The sequence below is a fragment of the Elephantulus edwardii genome, unplaced genomic scaffold (genome assembly GCF_000299155.1).
Source record: "Elephantulus edwardii isolate Elephantulus edwardi_28Jun2011 unplaced genomic scaffold, EleEdw1.0 scaffold00016, whole genome shotgun sequence".
Lineage (NCBI taxonomy): Eukaryota > Metazoa > Chordata > Mammalia > Macroscelidea > Macroscelididae > Elephantulus > Elephantulus edwardii.
Genome location: NW_006399766.1, coordinates 14546164 through 14558930, shown reverse-complemented (window position 1 = coordinate 14558930; position 12767 = coordinate 14546164). Strand labels below are relative to the sequence as shown.

The window sequence follows — 12767 nt, the reverse complement described above, 5'->3', positions numbered from 1 at the left end:
CACACACGTGTGTGTGTACCTCAAACACAGAACTATGTGCTATTAAGTTGAAACCAACTTCTTACTCACCCTCCAGTGGATTTTCGGAGGCTGTAAATGACATGGGAGGAGATTGCCTCTCTTTCTTTTTCACAGCCACTGGTGGACTCGAACTACCAGAGAGGTACCACCTCTGGGTTAGCAGCACAACTCCGTGGATTTCCCCATATAGCCAACGATTCATTCCTCTTCCTCAGAGACTTCTGGGATTTATTGGGTCAGGAAAGCCAGGTCTAGGTGATGGCAGTTATTCCCTTTGACCTTATTTTCTCCTTAGCTCTCTCTAGGGCCACAACGACTGCTTCATTAACAAGCATGATTAGTACATAAACACCAACATCAGCTGTGTCTCTTTATAATGTTAGCTCTCAGTCATTGAGGGACCAATTAAGTAGTGAAGTGGTTACGTGGACCTTCTACAGCATACCCTTTGGCCACGTTCCTCCGCACAGAAGAGCACTCAAGGAGTGCAGTGATGACCAAGCAATCTGTGACATAAGGATGATGCGCATTTGTGCCATGAATGAAAGGTTAGTAAAGTCTAGTGGAAACTACAGTTACGCATCTCGGCGTGCTTTGGGATTGACTAAAGCTAGATATAAAAGTGTAATGGCAGTGCAAAGACCTTCCTTTCATACAACACGGATGCTTGCAAATACCTTTAATTTACGTTTTCATCTTTTAGAGGCCTGCCATGCTCATTAAATTATTATCAGTCAGTTTGGGTACTACCAATACTGTGCTCCAGAAATTAATGCAGCACTTTTTAAAAAAAAAAAATTCTCTAGAATTTGTGAGAGGAAGGGAATCTCTGTAAACTTTTCTACTAATGGCCAGATAGTAAACATTTTAGGTTTGCAGATCAAGAGACAAATTGGGCAAATTTGTGTATGTTTTTCTATAACACGTGAGGCAACCAGTTTTCAGTTTTTAGGGTAATGTAGGCAAAACTAATGAAAAGTGTGGACAGACCCTGGGATACAAAATCCCTGTTATTTTCATGTTATGTAGTCTTTTTTTTCTCACTTACCCCCACCCCAAAATGTAAAAAGAAGGTCATAAGCTGAGTGTGATCCAAGTAATTCTCAAACTCTTACTCTACAGCATGGCTTCTTAACCAGTTTTCCTTAAGCCCACACGGTTTTGACCGAGGGAGCAAACTGAATATATGAACTTAGTAAGGTCACAGGCAAGGTTTTGCTCACATCTGTAGACAAGGTCTGCACGATTCATATGACTCTCCCAAAAGTCCAGGACTCGATGCAAAAGAATAGGAGCCAGCCCTCTAAAGGCATCTTGTCAATTTTAGGTGTTTCTTGAGTCTGCTGGTAGTAGGACATAAACACTGTGCAAGTCACTAGCGCAGGTGAAAATTACCACCAACACAGAGGTGGGGGGGTGGTATTTGTCAGTTATGTCTCATGTTCTTTTTTTAGTGAAGGGTTTACAAAGAGATTGTTTTCATTCATTCATTCTTCCCTCCTTCCCCATATCCAATTCCCTTTGTAATGCTTGTCCTATTCCAGGCTATTAGTTGTTAGGCATATGGTTTCTAATCATCCATTCCTCCCAGATTGTCCTTCCTTTCACCCATTCGAGGGCAGTGTTCATTATCCATTCTTCTCCTGCTCTCCCATGCTCTTTAGATTTTGAAAAACAGAGAGCAAAAGCAAAAGCCATGCTTTTGGCTCTGGTATGGAAAGCTTAACTTGTAGTGTCAAGTATTAGTAAATAATTTAAGGTTGAGTGAGTGCCTGGAATATATTTAAGTGTCCATATCAGTTCAGACCATATATTTAAGTCAGATTCAACCAATTAGGGACCTTTGTCTTGAAAATCAAAATAGTTCCACAGTTGGGAGTATCTCCTTGTCAGGTGGTCCCCACTCGCAGCAGCCCTAGTATCACAAAATCAGACACTGTATGAACCCTGCTGACAATCCTGGGTCGTACTCTCCATTATTGCTGTATGAATTAATTGTTCATATTCATTAAGTTCATATTACTACAACTAGAAACTAAGGGCTAAGGGAGGATTGGAGTTGCTTATTAAAGCTGTATGTATAAGCTTGCAGGCAGCTTGACTTAATGGGTGGCAGTGAGCCAAAGCTAAGTCCTTGAATGTTCAAATGCATAAAATGGAGTGGTTACCCTGGGGCAGAGGCAGTGGCAGGAAGACAGAAATGTCCGTTAGAAAATGCGTGAGGACCTAGGACTAAAACCAAGGACTATGAACTTCATTAGAGAAAAGCTTGGAAGAACTCTAGAAGCCCTAAACCACAACATAAACAGTCTTCCAAGTATCCTGAAAAAACCTACAACCAGGAGAGGATAAAATAGATGAATGGGACCTTCTAAGAATCAAATCCTTGTGCACATCCCAAAACTTCTCCTACAGGGTAAAAAGGAAAGCCACAGATGGGAAAAGTATTTGGTAATGATGTGTCTGATAAGGGACTTATATCTAGAATTTATAAAATACTTGAGCACCACAACAAGATATAGGTAAACAATCCAATTGAAATATGGGCACAGTATATGAACAGACACTTCACCAAAGAAGACAGTCAGATGGCAAACACATGAAGAAATGTTCAAAATCCTTAGCTTTAAGAGAGACGCAAATAAAAACAATTATTGGATATCATCTCACCCCAGTAAAAATAGTAACATTTAACAGAACAGCAAACAACAAATGCTGACGAGGTTGGGGAGAAACTGGAACTGCACTGTTGGTGGGAGTGTAAAATGGTGCAACCACTATGGAAAGCAGTATGGCGCTTTCTCAAAAAGTTGGAAATAGAAATACCATTTGCCCCAGCAATTCCACTACTGGAAATATACCCTAAAGAAACCAGAACTGCCACCCAAGCAGATATATGTACACCCATGCTTATTGCTGCTTTGTTCACAATAGCAAAGAGTTGGAAACAACCTAAGTGCCCATCAAGCAACAAATGGATAGAGAAGCTGTGCTATATTCACACAATGGAAAATTATGCAGCACTGAAAAACAAAGAACTCATGAAATATTATACAAAATGGGGGACCCTGGAGGGCATTATGCTGAGTGAAATATCTCAGTCACAAAAGGACAAATACTGCATAGTGCCACTGTTATAAAACAAGACTGACATAGGAGTTGGGGGGAAACTAAGAAAAGAGGGGATAAATAATATACACTGCATTGAAACAGACAAGGGAGAGAACTATTATTTGCATGACAAGGCTCCAGAGTAAGAGCTGCCTAGTAAAGTGGACTGGGGTCGGGGAACTGTATAACAATATAAGAATTTTTTTCCAAAGAAAAAAGTGAACTAGGGAGGATGGGGGACAGGGAGGAAAATGTACAACAATGAATGAATGGCAATTCAAGTTCTCTATAAACTTTCATTAAATTCTCAATTTAAAAAAAAAGAAGAAGAAAATGAATGAGAAACTCAAGGGTTCCTGCCTATGCTCCAGGGTTGGGAAGGGTAGCACTTACATCTCAATAAATAGTGTTCCAGAAGAAAATGCATTATTTTTTAAAACAATAAATAAACATTTATTTTAATTGTGATTTTAACGAAAGTTTACAGGAAAGTTAGATTTTCATTCATTCGTTGTTGCACATTTTACCTTCTCTCTCCCTTCTTTCCCCCTCCCCAGTTTACTTTTTTTTTAAAAAAAAATATTCTTTCATTGTTACACAATTACCTCCCCCCCCCCAGTACTCTTTGCAATATACTTCTTTTTATGGGCTATTGCAGTACATATAATGCTTAACCATAAATTCCTTTTAAACAATTCTTTCCTTCATCTCTTCCAATGCAATGTTCATTATCTCTCCACCTATAGCACCACTGTTATAAAACAGGTCTGACTGACCTTGTAGTTGATCTTGCCCACAAATTTAATGCAATGAGTTACTATTGAATTCGAGCCAACCTATAGTTGACCCTCCAGTGGGTTTTCATTCGTTGTAAATCACACTAAAGGATGTTGTCCATCTGTCTCCCATGGAGCAGCTGGTGGATTTGAACTGCCTACCTTTGGGCTCGCAGCACAATTCTCTATCCACTCAGCCACCAGAGCTCTCCACATTTGTTACAGAGGCTGTTAATGAGTTTACAGATTTCCCTTAAAGCCGGTTAAAATTGTCATCTGAAACCAGCAGAAGTTCACCAGGGGAGAAGTTCCCTGGTGAGTCACTCCAAGAAAGGAAGGGTAAAATTATAGAATGTGTTAGCTACTACAGAGTTTATGGGGTAGCACTGTGAAGTACTCAGCTAACAGAAAGGTTGGCAATCTGAATCCATTTAGAAGTGCCTTGGAAGAAAGTCCTGGAGACCTACTGAAAGATCACAACTTTTAAAAATCCTCTAGATTGCACTCTAAAACACGTGGCATCAGCAGGAGTCATATTCTACTGGACAAGTTTTGGTACCACTGTAAACAGAAGGCAAATATTATTCATTAATTCATGACCAAGAACAAACTTTTTAATCTGGAAAATCCTTCCACCTCTTGGTTTTACTTTCTCTTGAGTGGTTAAAAGATGATCTTTCGTAATTGAGGAAAATGGGAGGGTGAGTTGAAGGAGAGATTCACTAGGAAAATCAGAAAACTGAAACTAAAAGAAAGAGTACAATTTGTATGAGTCAAGGATGAAGTTAAAACCATCAGAGACTCTTGCTGGTTTTGAGATGGTTCTGGGTTGATAAAATTTACTATATGACTGAGGCATGCCTTGATAGCTATTTGCAAATGATTTTGTTGGTCTTATTATGTAAAAATAAAGGACCCCCTGGTGGCATAGTAGATCATGAGTAGGGCAGCTAACTGAAAAGTTCATTGATTTGAATCCAGCAGGTACTCTGTGAAAGAAAAATAAGGCAGTCTGTTCCCATTAAGATTTATAGACTCAGGAACCCAAAGGAGGATCTCAAAGTGTACAAATCAGTTCAGCAGCAGTGGGAGGTTTTGGTTTTGTTTTATGCAAAACAATGCCACGGCAGCTAATTCTGAGAGCTTCACATGCCATTCAATAAGATGTATGGCATGTCCCTATCGCCTTCACCATCATATTGCTTAGTTTGATCAGCCCCTGGCTATTTATCCTGAACTCTAAGGCACCCCCACTAGCAAACCCATCAATTTCCCTAATTCCAGCTTCTGCTGTGGCCCTTCATTCCTGCGCTTCCCAACCTACTGAGTCTTAGAAGTTCTAGATCTTTCCTTTAGTACCAGACTCTTTTTCCTTCCTTCCCAATATACCAATTAGCTCATTTCACACACTCATCTATACTAGTGTGCCAATTAGATGAGCACTAGAGGACCTTTTCTTTCCAAATAGAATTTAGTTTTATAATAGGGGTTTCCTGAAGCTTGCTGTGCTAGTGAGAATTACAAGTCAGACTCGGGGGTAAAGTGGTGACTATATAATGCCTCTCACTTCAAATCCTATAACTTCCTGTGCTACCTGTATTTAGAGCTATTCCTATTAATGTGATTAAGCAAGAGGCGTGAGCACAGCTTGGCAATGCAATGGATTCATTATATTTTTGGTGAAAGAAATAAAAAAGAAAGTCAGAAAAAGCACATGCTATTAGTATTACACAGTCAGACACCACCAGCCATGCAGGGACGTGCTAACCCACTTACAGAGTCACTATTAGAAATGGTCTCTGATCACGATTTGTTATTAATTCATTAAAATGTTGACATTACTTTTTAAATTTGCCAGTGATTATATCAGTCGTTGAGTAAGTGTTGGGTGCTACAGGGGAGATAAGAAAAGTAGCAGAGGAATTCTAGCCACCTTGAGAAGTCGCCCACACATGGAACCCTCTGGAAAATAGCACAGTAAAGTGATAAATTATGTAGTTACTGATAATAAAGGCCATGCATATATCAAATACTCTAAGATGAGGACCTTGAAAAACAAACCAGTAATAAGCTTTTTACATTTAATAAGGCTTTTTTTTCTTCAGAAGTTATGTTTTAGTTTATGTTCCTTTACAATCCTGTTATCTTATCTCTTCCTGCCTGGAAGGGTTCCTTCTAACATTTCTGGGGCCTCCTTTTGAACTATGGACATCATCTGGCTCCCTAGATAAAGGCAAGGCTGGACAAGTCAGATTGTCTTGTAAAACAGAACCTTTAATTTTAAAAAAGAATGATAAAATTTAAATATGATGACCATACCAGTCTTGTTTTAAGTAAATGGCAAGAAGTCGTTACATGCTAACTTTTCCTTTAAGAAAAAACACCCCCAAAACGGTTCTTCCGCAACTGGATGCTGGTTCTAATAACCACAACTGGACTAGAATGAGAAGCAAGGCCAGTGTGTGGCAGAGCAGCTGGAAACTGCTGTTAAACAGGCAACCTAAGATCCAAGCAGCATGGATGTGGAATAGGAAGGGAGGGGGCTGGAAGAAGGAGGTCTTTCAAAACTACCTCAAGTCAGTCTGCAAAGGCCATACCTATAAAGGGGACATAAAGGATTATCCCTTCGTATGACACTGATGCAATGGCTCTTGAGATGGAAGGAGCACAGCAGGAGGGAAGAAGGGGTAGAGAAAACACAGTTGGAACAGACTTCATCGGTGAGATTTCATTTGACTACAACATGGCTGTTAAAATGACCTGGCTTGCTTTATCAGTTTACCAACTTTGGTTCTTGAAGATATGTTTTAAAAGTAGCTCTTCCGTGCTCATTAGAATGAGGATAAAAATGAAGCACTGGTGATCGAAGGCAGGCAGTTCGAATCCACCAGCTGCTCCACGAGAGACAGACGAGCAGTCTACTTCTGTGTGATTTACTGCCTCTAAAAACCCCCCTGGAGGGTCATCTAGGTGTTGATTCCATCTCAACAAAAACTAATCTGTTCGGTGCAACCACTGTGGAAGGCGGTATGGCGCTTTCTCAAAAAGTTGCAAATAGAGATACCATTTGACCCAGCAATTCCACTACTGGGAATATACCCCAAAGAGACCAGAAGTGCCACCCAAGCAGATATATGCACACCCATGTTTATTGTGGTTTTGTTCACAATAGCAAGGAGTTGGAAACAGCCTAAGTGCCCAATCAACAAACAAATGGATAGAGAAGCTGTGGTATATTCACACAATGGAATACTACGCTGCATTGAAAAACAAAGAACTCATACAATATTATTCAAAATGGGTGACCCTAGAGGACATTATGCTGAGTGAAGAGTGTCTCAGTCACAAAAGGACAAATACTGTATGGGGCCATCGTTGTAAAACAGAACTGACATTGGGGTTGGGGGGAGAGTGAGATAGAGAGGATAAATAATGTATACTACATTGATATACTACATTGAAACAGATGAGGGAAACTATTTAAAAGGGATATGTGATTAGGTATTTTTGTCATGACAGGAGTCCAGAGCGAAGGCTGCCTAGTGGAGTGGACCTGGGGGGAAGGACTGTAAAGCAAGGAAGGAATTTTTCTTTTACTTTTCCAAGAGGGTAGTGTACTGTGGTGGGGGGAGGGTTGGGAGGGAAGAAAAGTGCAACAATGAATGAATGGAAATCCAAAGTCTCTGTAAATTTTCATTGAAATGAATAATAAATTTTAAAAAGTGAATCTGTCAAAATAATAGTAATCTTGCTATGATTGGCATGTTCTGAAAGAATGTTGCCTTGTGTGCTAATAGGAAGGATATTTTTACCTCTAATACTTCCCTCCCTTCTCTTTAAAAATACAGCATTCTTTTCCTGTGCCTCCGCAAGTTGGAGGGAATCCTGCCATGGCTTTCAATCCTTATGTACCTCATCATGGGATGGGCATGTTTCCTGCTGAGCTGGTACCAAATCCACCTATGCTTTATTCTGGAAACCCGCCTCTGCCGATGCCAGGAATTCCTATTCCCAAACCGATGCGTTCTGACAGACTGGAGGTATTAAAGTACAAATGCGTACAGAATCACAGGATCATTACAAATATTAACTTGATGCCTAACCTAGCATTCTCAGAGACTCAAGTTTTGAATGTTCTCAATAAAGTGTACTGTGAGATCTTAGTCTGTAAAGTATAATCTCAGACAAATTTGAAACATTTTTATGTTTACATTGCTTCAGGGTTACAGTGGCATCTGGGTGTACCCAACCCCAGACTGTATTTCTCCCTTGCTTTGGCCCAACAAGGTAGATTTCCATTTTCCAGCATGAGATTACTGGCTTTTTTTTTGGTTCATGAGTCTCTACTTGCTGGAATAATCAACCTGAACAAATATAGGCGACCCCTAACTCTGCAGGCGCCAGGAATGTAAGTCTTTGTGGATGTGGACATTCACATTTGCCTCGTGGTGTCGAGATCCTTTTATCCACCTGAAGAATGGATAGTGGATAATAAATAGTTCTTGGTTCCTGTGAAAGAAAACTAGAAATGAAATTCCAAGTCTCTCCCGTTCTGATTGAAATCCTTCCATATTCCCTTAATTGCCATTTTCACCAATTGAGATAAGTCACTTATCAGTTGCTCACCTTGGCAGTCCCTTAAATACCTGGTAATGTATCATCATGGAATCTGACATGGATCCCAGTTAGAAACCCCTTAGGAACCACGTGTATGACAATTAATAGTCTTACGAGGGGAATTGGGGAGGGAGGAGAGGGAAGGAGAGAAGTGTGCATGAATAAACAAAATAATAATAACAACCCCATTAGCTGCAAGCATAGCTAATCACCATTTAGCCTTCATGTTAGATGAATGATTAAAAACAATTTTTAATATCTTTAAGCATTTTAGGTCCGAAAAAACAGACACATTTGAAGAAAATAGATTTTATTCCCCCCAACAATAGAAATTCTATTCTTTTAGTTTATAGCAAATACATCTTTCCTTTATCCTTTTAGAGCTCCCCTAAATGAGGAAATAATGTCTATTATTGCCATAATTTTCACTGGCAAGATATACAGGTGCGATTCACCTGCCAGCCTTCAACTTTCTATCTTCTTTCAGGTCTGCCGAGAATATCAACGTGGAAACTGTACCCGTGGTGAGAATGATTGCCGCTATGCTCACCCTATTGATGTTTCCATGATTGAAGCAAGTGATAACACCGTGACGATCTGCATGGATTACATCAAAGGGCGATGCTCCCGGGAGAAATGCAAGTACTTTCATCCTCCTCCACACTTGCAAGCCAAACTCAAGGCAGCTCACCACCAGATGAACCAAGCAGCTGCCACCGCAATGGTAAGGACAGGGCCAGCTTGCAGACTGTTTAGTTTAGGCTATATATGATTATTATGTTGCCAAGCTTGTCTGCCATCTTGAAACCATCATTTGGATAGTTACAAATGGGCTTTAACATCAACAGTCAAGTTTATAAGCTGAAGAAGAGAGCATCTATCCATTTGCCTAGGGGGGGAAATGTCTAAGATTTTCTGAAGTGAGTTAAAAGCTTTACTAGTGATTCCCCTCTGCCTCCAATTTTAAGCAAAAAGGTAAACTATGTGATTTAAAGAGTACTTTATTGTGGAGTTGTGTCATCTAATTAACCCCAGGGTCCAAAAGACGGGGGAAAAGGCTTTTCTGCTCTGTGAGTTACCTTTGTAGATACTTGGCTAGTGACATCTTCAATGCCTTTCAAAAATCTGTGACTTGAGAGACAGGAGGGTCTGATTTCCCAAAGTCTGCAATTCTCCCCGTTTTCTGTCGGGACAAAGGCAGCAGTAGAAAACAGGAGAGGGAGAAGATTAAAGTTTTGACATAATTAGGAGAAGAGAGCTGAGCTGTCCTAGCAAGCCCACTTTGGGAAATGTTGGTTCTAATGAACACTGAAAGGTAAGAGATAGAAAACATATTTACGTAATACTACAATACAATAGGTTGAGAAATTAAAACTGTTACTGTTTTTGTTATATGTCATTGAGTGGGAAATGACTCATAGCTGAAGCTCCAGCAAGGTTTCGGAGCGAGGATTGTTCCTCTTTCTTCGATGGAGCAGCTAGTGGATTTGAACTTCCTGCCTCTGGGTTGACAACACAACTCCTGACTATTCCTTAGTAATTTGTCAGACCTGTCAATGATTTTTGCTTAAATAAAATGTTATTTTAATTGTGATTTTAACGAATAGTTACAGAGAAATTAGATTTCCATTCATTCATTATTATAATTCTTTTTATTGCTACACTATATTTTCCCTTTCCTAGCTTGGCCTTCCATACCCAGTGTTCATAAGTGAGATATTTAATAGTAGTATAGGCATCACCCAGTCAGAACTGGGCACTGTCCTATCACAATGAAAATAAACAAATAAGATTATCTTGCTAGAGTACAACAGGTGTGTGTGTGTATCCAGACCTTACCTCAACTTGTTGTTCACTTGGCAACAAAACTTTATTTTGTTTTTATTTTATTTTCTACTGCTTTATTTACAAAGTTCATATGTATTGTTTGTCACTCCGGATCTTTCCCATTTCCTTCACCGCTCCTCCACCTATCCAATTGTGCGACCCTATGAATAACCCCCGCAACTTTGTTTTAATGATGAAACATACTCCTGCCCAGAGAAAGAAAGCCCCCTCGCTTCACTAATCCCAAAGGGAAGTCCTTTTCAATAGCCAGATGTACAGTCTCCTGTCTTGCTTAATGAAGAAATTGGGCAAAAATTCTTTTCCCTTCTTGTTAATGAAGGTGTTTGAAATCCTGGACTCCATTTTACAGTTTATAGCTTTATTCATGACCTTTGTATCTGGGCCTCTCCACAGCTTGCTTGTTTGGCTTGAGTGCACTTTTCTAGCATCCTTGCCTTAATTTATGAGAAATTAAAAGCTGAACTGTCATCCGGGATACACTGACAACGAGTTCCCATAAATAAGTAGAGATAAGATCCATCTGAGCCTTCATTAGCCACAAGAACAAAGAGCTCATGAAACTCCACTTTGGCGCTTGCTGTGCTGCACAAATGTTCCTAAAGATTTGGATGCACACCAGATTGTGTTACTGGAATATAGGGTTGTTTGTTTATTGGTTGGTTTGGTTGGTTTTAGCTAATGTGTAATTTGCTGAGAAGGTACAAAAGTGTAATGTCCAACTTCTCCAATGAATCTGTGTAGGGGAAGGTTTGAATATTTTGGCACTGAGGGATTTTGCAAGAACCGTAGACGTGAAAGGAGGGTTTGAAATAACAATGCATCTGTAAATGAGAGTTGCGTCCATTTGGCTGCTTCTCTAGCCTACCTGGGTGGAGTGGGCTGTGGTGAGACATGACTCATTCACTTTCTCCTTACATATTAGTTTGGAGATACACACTTAGAGAATCTGAACCCAACATCCTTGTGTAAATGGCACTTCTGCTCTGCCAGCATCTGTTTTTATCACCTGCGTATAATAACATATACATCTCTCTTAGACCTACATGTAGCATTTTAACTAGCAGAAATCCTGCTTTTATACCCATGGTTTCCACAAAACTCATTTTAATCAATCAATAGATGAACTTCACAGAGATATTAATTTTTAATTATTTGATCTGTAGCAGCTTTCTGCCACATCTTGTCCACAGGAGGTGGTCCTTTTATATTTGCCTAAATGAGTGCAGTTGCAGAGCTCAAGTTTCCTCTCATTTTTCTGTTTCTGAGGCTTTGTCTGCTCTGATTCAAAGTAAAAATGTATCTAGTGTATGGCCTAGGGTCTGCATCACCGACCTGGCTGTGGCAGCCACTGGTCGGTCACTCACTTGTTCAAATGGAAACCCATGCCAGTAGCCATTCATTATGTAACTGGCAGTTGCTTTGGTTTGAGTACATTTTCCTTTATTTGAGTTGTTTTGTTGTTGTTATGTGCCATCGAGTCACCTGCGACTCATAGCGAACATATGTACAACAACCCTAAACCCTGCTCTATCCTGTGCCAACCTTATTGTCTCTGACACTCCCATCCCAATTACCCCAGTCACTGAATCAATCCACCTCATGGAGGGTCTTCCTCTCCCGTGCTGTCCCTCCACCCTCCCAAGCATGATGTCCCTCTCCAAAGACTGTTCCCTCCTTGCAACGTGTCCACAGTTTGTCCGACGAAGCTTCAGAACCCTTGTCTCAAAGGAGCAGCCTGGTCTCACCCTCTCCAGGCTGAACCTGTTCGTTCTCTTAGCAGTTCATGGTATATTCAATACTCTTCTCCAGCACCACAGCTCAAAGGCATCAATTCTCCTTCTATCCTCCCTAGTCATTGCCCAGCTCTCTGATGCATAGCAAGTGACTGCAAAGACCAGGGCCTGTATCAGGTTCACCTTAGTCTCCAGACTGACATCATTGCTCTTCAATACTCTGATGAGGTCTCTGACAGCAGACTTTCCCAATGCCCTGGCTGCTGGTGCCAAGAGTGTTGATTGTGGAGCCAAGGAAACTAAAGCTGTTTACAGTCTCAATATGATGCTGCCAATTGGCCCAATGGTGAGAATCTTTGTTTTCTTGATATATACCTGCCTTGGGTACTGTGTTTTAATTCATCTCTCCCTCACAGGCCTTCCAGCCTGGTGCACTTCAACTGATACCAAAGAGACCTATGCTTGAAAAGCCCAATGGTGCCACCCCAGTCTTCAGTCCCGGTGTTTACCACTGCCAGCATCCTATGGTTAACCTGCAGCTCCCACCGCCACCGCCGCCACCACCACAGGCATATATCCCTGCAGGTGAGAACAAGGCTCTGAGCACCAGGCCTTCAGTGATAATTGTGAATGTATACAAAGTAGAGCAGCTTCCAAAAGA

The 12767-nt window shown here is 40.6% G+C and overlaps 1 protein-coding gene across 1 annotated transcript in view; it reads left to right on the top strand.

Annotated features, from left to right (window-relative positions):
* Window positions 1–12767, top strand: part of MBNL3 (muscleblind-like splicing regulator 3) — a 65246-nt gene that overhangs the window by 46215 nt on the left and 6264 nt on the right. The window contains 3 exon segments of the mRNA XM_006881803.1: window positions 7757–7948; window positions 9013–9249; window positions 12523–12691. Coding sequence (XP_006881865.1) covers window positions 7757–7948; window positions 9013–9249; window positions 12523–12691 — 598 coding nt within the window.